We start from the raw sequence: 7,269 nt of genomic DNA, 5'->3' as shown, positions 1-7,269 counted from the left end.
GTTGAGTGCACGTCAAAAGCACAGGCTGCCAGACATGGAAACAGAGCTATTGAATCACAGTCTTTAAAGTATAGACTCGTAATCTTCCAATCAGCTTTACGGTGATTGCTTACTGCTCTGTGGAGGGGTCTGATTTGGGAAGGATGCGGGTCCGATTGCGTTCAAGCCATTACTAAGGCTTGAGCCTACAATTCCCATGCTGCCCCGCGAACTAGCGCGAGCGAGCCAATCTTCTGCCGGGAGTTGTAGTTTTCAACGGCCAGACCCAGCCTATAAGAACTTGAGCGATGGCTCCAGGAAACCAACCGTCCCACAATGCAAAGGCCACCGGTGACGCCATTAGACGAGCGCCAGCAGGGCTGCGAGCGGGTAGCGTCGTGGGCCCCGCCGCCTCCCACCCTGCCGCCTCCGTCGCCGCCGCCTCCGTGGGGCCCTCCGTGTCTGCGCAGCGCGGCCCGCGGCTCCCGGAGGAGCAACCGAGCGCGGGGCCCGGCGCGGGCGCGGGGCGCGGCCATGGCGGACGGTGCGGGAGCAGGCGCGGCGGGCCAGGCCTCGGGACCGGCTGCGGGCTCTAGTGGTGCAGGGGGCCCGGTCAACCCCGCGTCGCTGCCTCCGGGAGACCCGCAACTCATCGCTCTCATAGTGGAGCAACTCAAGAGTCGCGGCCTGTTCGACAGCTTCCGCCGGGACTGCCTGGCCGACGTGGACACCAAGGTACCCGGGCCGTGGGGGGCGAGGCAGTGCACCCCGCTGTTTTGACGTGCGGGAGCCGGGAGTAAAACAAAAGGCAGCTCGGGAGCCTCCGGGACGCGGGGCGCCTTCTGAGTGGTGCACACCTGAGCACTACTCACACCCGTCACTTACCAGCCGTGATTTTTAGTCCAGTCGCCTTTCTGAACTTGGAGATTCCTTTACGGTTGCACACGTATAACCTCCACCTTACCAAAGAAACTCATGTTTTAGAACAAAAGGCAGAGTGCTTTAAGAAGCGGTACCCATTTTCTGTTCGCCAGTAGGGAGGTGACTTTAAGCACGGAATGGATCGGACGACTCGGCAATAATTATTCCCTTTTCTCAGCGGAATGGTTTGCAGACTTGTATTCCTCCAAACTGGGATAAGCTCTAGAGTCAGCTCCCTTCTTTTGTATCCTTTAATTTAAAGGGAGTTGACGCCTATGTTAGACCCAGTGCAAAAGCCAGTCTATCCGGTAAAAATACTAATTCGCCTTACTTGGAAAAGTAGCTTGGAATGTGTGTTAAGGGTGAGAACAGTCCTTTTCCCTTTACAAATGGAGCTTGCCAAGATTAAGGTGTTGGAGTTAGGGGTCCCTCTACTGACTGAGAGGGCTCCCCAGGGTAGTGGTTGCTCCACAGCTGTTAGGGCTGCATGTCACCAACGCCAGCTGGTCTAGATAGGCCTCAACTGGTGGCTTGGCTGTCAGTTCTGGAGACACAGCACTCAGCATGGATGGAGTGAGGTGGTATATCTGCCTTCAGTAGGGGAGAGGGAGGAGGTTGGGCTCTCAGAACCATATGTTCCTTGTACTCCTAGTCCTGTTTCAAGCTTGTAGGAGCAATTAGAGTAAGTACCCCAGGCTCCTTTGAGGGTCACAGCTTTGCCTGGAAACTCATCACAGAACTCCCTTGGCATTAATTGTGACTCTTGCTGAGGTTTGGGTGGCCCTTTCATTTGGAGGGGCCTTTCCTTGGTGTACTGCTGAGAACACCGTGAGTCAAGCAAGCAGGAATGTTTGCATTTTATGGATGGAAGTTCCTGAAATTCAGAAGTCAGGTGACTCCTGGAAAGTCAGCTTGATCTAGAACGAGTTCCTTCCCAGAAACAGCCTGCATCTGCCCTTGGCCGCATTGCACTGGAGGGCACCTGTGTTTACTCTGGAAAGCCTGAAAGCCTAATGTGTAAATGAGGGCAGAATAATACTAATAAGCCCTCCCCGCCTGGAGTTTCTTTAAGAGTAGATTGGTTTATATAGGTAATTCCCTGCACTGTGTTAGGCCACTGCAAGGCAGGCACCCTGCTGGCTGTGGATTCCTAGCTCCTGTACTGCAGTATGGGTACTGAGGTCAGGTGGAAGTGTGTTTAAATGAGAATTGTGTTTCTATGAAGAGCAGTGTTCTGAATAGCTCCATTCCACAACTTTGATACACCAATGTAAATCACGTACAATAACATGGTCTCTTGACCTTGATATCCTCCCTATGCTAATTCCCTGCCAGGTTCCACCCTCCTAAATGCTTAAGGGAAGTTCCTTGTCTGTGTATCCTGCATAATAGGCATTAGCAGCTTAGATGCAAGATTATAAAACATCTGTAGGGAACTTCTGCCCTCCGGGGTTCTCCCACTGTGCTGTAAGCCTATATTTAAGACCTCTTCCCTCCTTTAATAAACAGCATTCAGCATTAAATAAAAAAAGATAACATGGTCTCTTCTGAATGTCTTAGCCAGCTTACCAGAACCTGAGGCAGAAAGTGGATAATTTTGTGTCAACACATCTGGACAAACAGGAATGGAATCCTGCAATGAACAAGAACCAGTTGCGGAATGGGCTGAGGCAGAGCGTGGTTCAGTAAGTAAAGCCGTGAGGAAATGGTGACTGTCCCAGCATGCTGCTGCACAGGCTGACCTGGTCAATGGGGCTCGGTAACCATCTACTGTCCGATGCGTCAAGGGGAAGATGAGCAGAGCTCTGGGGGCCTCCTGGGTATGCACATTCAGTGGTCACTCTGGAAGGTCTTCCAGAGTGTGAGACTTGGTTCTTGTAAGCTTTCAGTGTAATCTGAACGTGAGAGTGAGTTTTAGGCCAAGATGCCAATGTTTGGGTGTGGGCCAGCAGGGCTTCACTTTTGTTCTCACAGGCACATGAGTTCTGTGTGTTCCGTGACCATGGCTGCTAAAGTGTGGTGACAGTTTGCAGAGAGATGTCCTGTAAGACATTGTCCTTTACAGAAACAAACTGAGCCTTTGCTAGAAAAGGTGCTATAGTGAATCACATGAGTGGCCTCATTGTCACTGGGACACTGGGGATGGGTCATGGATTCCAAGGTGAGGAAGAAATGAGGTGTTTGTGGATAGAAGGAGAGAGAGACAGAGACAGACAGACAGACGGAAAACACAGCATAGCCTCGGGAGGGCTTGGGTCTCAACTCACCAGCCCCTTCTGTCTCAACTAAAGGGCTTTGTAAAGGAATGCCAAGGGGTGAAGCAAAAGACCTCCCCAGCACAGCCAAGTGCAGAGCATCCCAAACATCTGGTGACTTTATGCATGTGGTCCAGCCATCCCCTAATGCAGCCCTGCTGTGTAAAGCAAGCTCAGATCTCACTAGGAAACCTTTGTGGGCTCCCACATCAAAGTAAGTTTTTTTCTGATCTGTTCAGAATCCATTTTGGCTTTTAACACCAGGACTTATATTTGGCCCTTCTTAATCCACTAAGTTGTTGACTAAAAGCTTAGCTTATGAAGCAAGACTCTGAAAACAGAAGCATCAGGGAACTGTGGTGAGAAAAGCAAGTCTCAGAAGGCTGAGAAATGACTGCATTTGCTGCCAGTGCAGAGATGTGTGGCCAGTGGCAGCTACCAAGGGCATGATGGGAGTTGATTGAGAAAGCTGGAGCGCCAGGGCTCTCTTGGCGCTGTTGGCCTTTAGCTGTGCTGGTGCATACCCTGAGCAGCTCGGGCAGTGAAGCTGAGCTGCACGCCCAGAGGCTCCTATGGTAGAAGTTGATCCCCGGTGAGTTGGTGTTGGTAGCAGGAGCTGGTAGGAGGTGTCGAGGTCATGAGGCCTTCACCTCTGTGGCACTGAATAAGTTCTTTGAGAATCAGTTGTTGAGTTGGGCCAAATGTCAGGCCTGTCACACTCCTGTCATCCCAGCACTCAAGGAGGCTGAGGCGGGAAGATCAGGAGAACCAGTCAGTCTTGGTTATGTAGTGAGTTCCAGACCAGCCTCAGCTACCCAGTGAGACCTCTCAGAGAAAGAAAGAAAAAAAAATGGGTGAGTTCAGCTACGTTTCTCCAGTCCTGCTCCCTTTCTCAAGGTGAGTTCTTCTGTTGGTGCAGAGGTCTCAAAAAGAAGGGGTCAGTAGCCGCCCTGGGTTGAGGAGCTGCTCGGAGCATGTCCCGTCCTTCTGTGTCTCACTGGTTTGTGCTGATGGAGTAACTGAGCTGCGGGAAGCCACCTCTCCGGCTGCTGAGAATGAATGCTGAGAACAAGGCACACAAGGCTTGCTGCTGCCTTTGACACTGACCGCAGTTTCACCCTACTCCGTGGCCAGGCTCGCTCTCGTGGTTTGTCATGTGTGCAGGCCTTTGGAGCAGTCTGCTTAGCTCTGTTTGGTTCCTTTGTATGAAGTGGAGACTGCATTAGGAACGGTGGGCGGCAGGCCGCTGGGAACCCCTCCCGTGAAAGACCGTGGTCTAAATCCTGGGACAGTGGATGTTGGCTGGGCTCTTGAGTGGCACTCGGGGCTTTCTGGTGCAGAGGAGAACTTGGGAGCTAAATAAAGAACACTGTTTGTTTCTCTCCACAGGTCAGGCATGTTGGAAGCAGGAGTGGACAGGATCATTTCTCAGGTGGTGGACCCCAAACTAAACCACATCTTCAGGCCACAGATAGAACGAGCAATTCATGAGTTCCTGGCAGCCCAGAAAAAAGAAACTCTGCCAGCCCCACCTCCAGAACCTGAAAGCCAGGATCCTCCAGCACCATCTCAAGACGCTTCCTAAGGTTTGGTACCCACCCCATCTTTCCTCTCTGGCTAGTCATTAGAAACAGGGTCAGCTGTAATTGGACATGTTTCACACGGGTCAGAAAAGAGGAGCGCTGAGAGGATCTCACCCTGGTGAGCCTTCTCAGGGAACTCAGCGCTAACACACCCCATATTGGCAAGTGTGCTCTGTGCCAGCAGGGCTTAGCATCCCAGTCACCACAGGAACCCTCATCAGGAGCCATGGTGGCAGCTGGTTTACCCAGGGCACTCGTGTGGAGGTCATCTTCCCTGAAATGCTTACACCCGACTCTCCCGCCACCAGTTAACATTTGTGATTCCTAAGCGAGACATTCGCCATGAGCTCTGAGTTTCCATGTTGCACGGGATTACCGTGCAGTTCTGTTCTCATTGTCTCAGGTTTAGGATTTAATCTCAACTTTGAAAATTAGCTGGAGATACAGAGGCGAATGCTAGACTGGGTTTGGGGAGCCACTGTATGAGCAGTAGACCTCTCACCTGCCATCATCACACCCCTGGGGGCGTGTTCTGGCCCCTTGTTCTGCTGTTAGTGAGTCATGAAGGTAAAATTGGGTAAGGAGGCAGTTGACCTAGGTTTTTGAATGTGGGCAATTGAAAGGCTGTCTTGTGCCTCTTGGGAGAGATCCTTGATCCATCATGAAGTAAGTGAAAACATTTATTTTAAATCTTTTCCATTTCATTGTAAATTCTTTTAGGAACATATAGTTAATGAATATAGGCTCTTACCAAAAGTACCATTTTGACATGATTATCTTTATTCTTTTTTTTTTTTTTAGAATATGCCTGATACTGTTGGAAAACTCCATTTAATGAAGAAATGAAATGGATTCCTGTTTCATACGAATATAACTTTATTCAACTACGTCACTACTGATGTCAGGATTTTGGCCTTGACTAGGGTGGTGTCCATATTGGATGGAGAGCAGGTTTGGTGGTAGGACAGTCGTCCATACTTGCTCGTGCATCGTGCCATCTTTGACCAGCTTGTCCAAGGGTCTGACCATAGTAGACACTACAGAGGGTGAAGCACTACATGACTTGGGCTGTCCTGGACAGACCTTTATACTTGAACACGGACACTGCATGTCGATGTTAACGCTTGTGCTCTGCAGTATGTAGAAGCCAGGCTGGGGCTTGCCGCTCAGGACAGCAAAGGCCCCTGGGAGCAGCTGTTTGACGTGGCTTTTGATGATGTTGCTAGAGTTACAGGCTGGAGTGTGCAGCAGTAACGTCAGCAGCCCTGAGGTTATTGTGACCTTCCTGTGCTTGGGGGTTTCAGTGGTTTCCTTTCTCTTGTCAGAGGTAGTTGGAGCCCTGGAGTGAGTGAGGAAGCTGAGACTTGGGGTGCAAGGAAAGCCCTACCGCCTCTGTCCTGGCGTCTCCCTAGCTGTAGGGGCGAGTCACTGTGGATGTGGTGCTCAGTTCTCATGTTTGTTTTTAGAAGAACAACCGTTAATAAATAGTGGATGTTTTACAATAAAGTCATTTGATGATGTTTTCCTAAAGCCTCAACAGAATCTTAGAACCTCTCTCTGTCTGTGGAGGTGACTCCCTTTCATCTACCTGTCTACCTGCCTGCCGTCTCTTTACCACACCTGACTTGATGGGAATGAAGGATTGGCGGCTGGAACCTGAAGGCACCCTGGCTCAGGCTGGATGATGCAGCTGATCAGGGGCAGGCAGTGTCTTGCTGAATGTTCAGCTCATCTCAAGTTTGGATGAGTACCAGTGCCCCTGAGTATCTCAGGGCAGAGCCGGGGAGCTGGGTGTTATGGTTCGGAAGGTCTGGGGCGCTCACGGTTTGTATTTCTTTTCCTTTTCTCTTTTTAATACATTAATTATTGGCCTGGGGTGGGGTGGGGTGGGGTGAGAAGGGGACAGGTGGCATGTGTGGAGGTCAGAAGACAACTTGTGGCTATTGGTTCTCTCCTACCGGTGATTGAATTTGGGTCATCAGGCTTGGTGGCAAACACCTTTACTCACTGCCCAGAACTTTGTATCTCACAAGCCCCCAGGTGATGCTGGGCCTTTCTCACACATCTAATACTGGGCCTTGGATGTGGCAAAGATTACTTCAAACTAAGGATCCTTGTTCTTAGTTGAGTGCGCTGCTGATACTGTTGATCTAACTTGTTGGGTTTGGAGGTTTTAGGTACTGGGGTAGAACCCAGTGTCTTGCACCTGCTAAGCACATGCTCTACGTCTGAGCTACGTGCTCAGCCCAGATCTAACGAAATGTTCCCCTTCCACCTTTACCCCAAATCCCTCAGTGATAACTACGTTGCCTGCCAAGAACTGTGCAAGATTTTGTAGCACCTGCCCTTGTGTCCAAAGAAGCTGGCCCCGTCCTCAGCACAGGTGGAAGTGACCTCAGAGGCGTGATCTATTTCCCCCTTCTGGATACAGTACCATCTCCATGGAACAGGTTGTTGGCCTTGTCTGTCAGCAGCTGGGACCAGAACACAGTCCTCTCCCGTACTGTCCTGCACATCAGGGAAGTGTGTCT

General features: G+C 50.8%; 1 protein-coding gene across 1 annotated transcript; it reads left to right on the top strand.

Annotated features, from left to right (window-relative positions):
- Nucleotides 1-300: 300 nt before the first annotated feature.
- On the top strand, nucleotides 301-6,275 carry Bod1 (biorientation of chromosomes in cell division 1). Its single transcript, XM_028893356.2, has 4 exons — nucleotides 301-714; nucleotides 2,461-2,585; nucleotides 4,545-4,741; nucleotides 5,540-6,275. The coding sequence occupies exons 1-3, from the start codon at nucleotides 316-318 to the stop codon at nucleotides 4,738-4,740; spliced, it is 720 nt and encodes a 239-aa protein (XP_028749189.1). The 5' UTR covers nucleotides 301-315; the 3' UTR covers nucleotide 4,741; nucleotides 5,540-6,275.
- Nucleotides 6,276-7,269: the final 994 nt, after the last annotated feature.

The sequence above is a fragment of the Peromyscus leucopus genome, chromosome 8b, assembly GCF_004664715.2.
Source record: "Peromyscus leucopus breed LL Stock chromosome 8b, UCI_PerLeu_2.1, whole genome shotgun sequence".
Taxonomy (NCBI): domain Eukaryota; kingdom Metazoa; phylum Chordata; class Mammalia; order Rodentia; family Cricetidae; genus Peromyscus; species Peromyscus leucopus.
The sequence above is the reverse complement of the archived record's forward strand: the minus strand, read 5'-3'. Positions and strand labels throughout refer to the sequence as shown.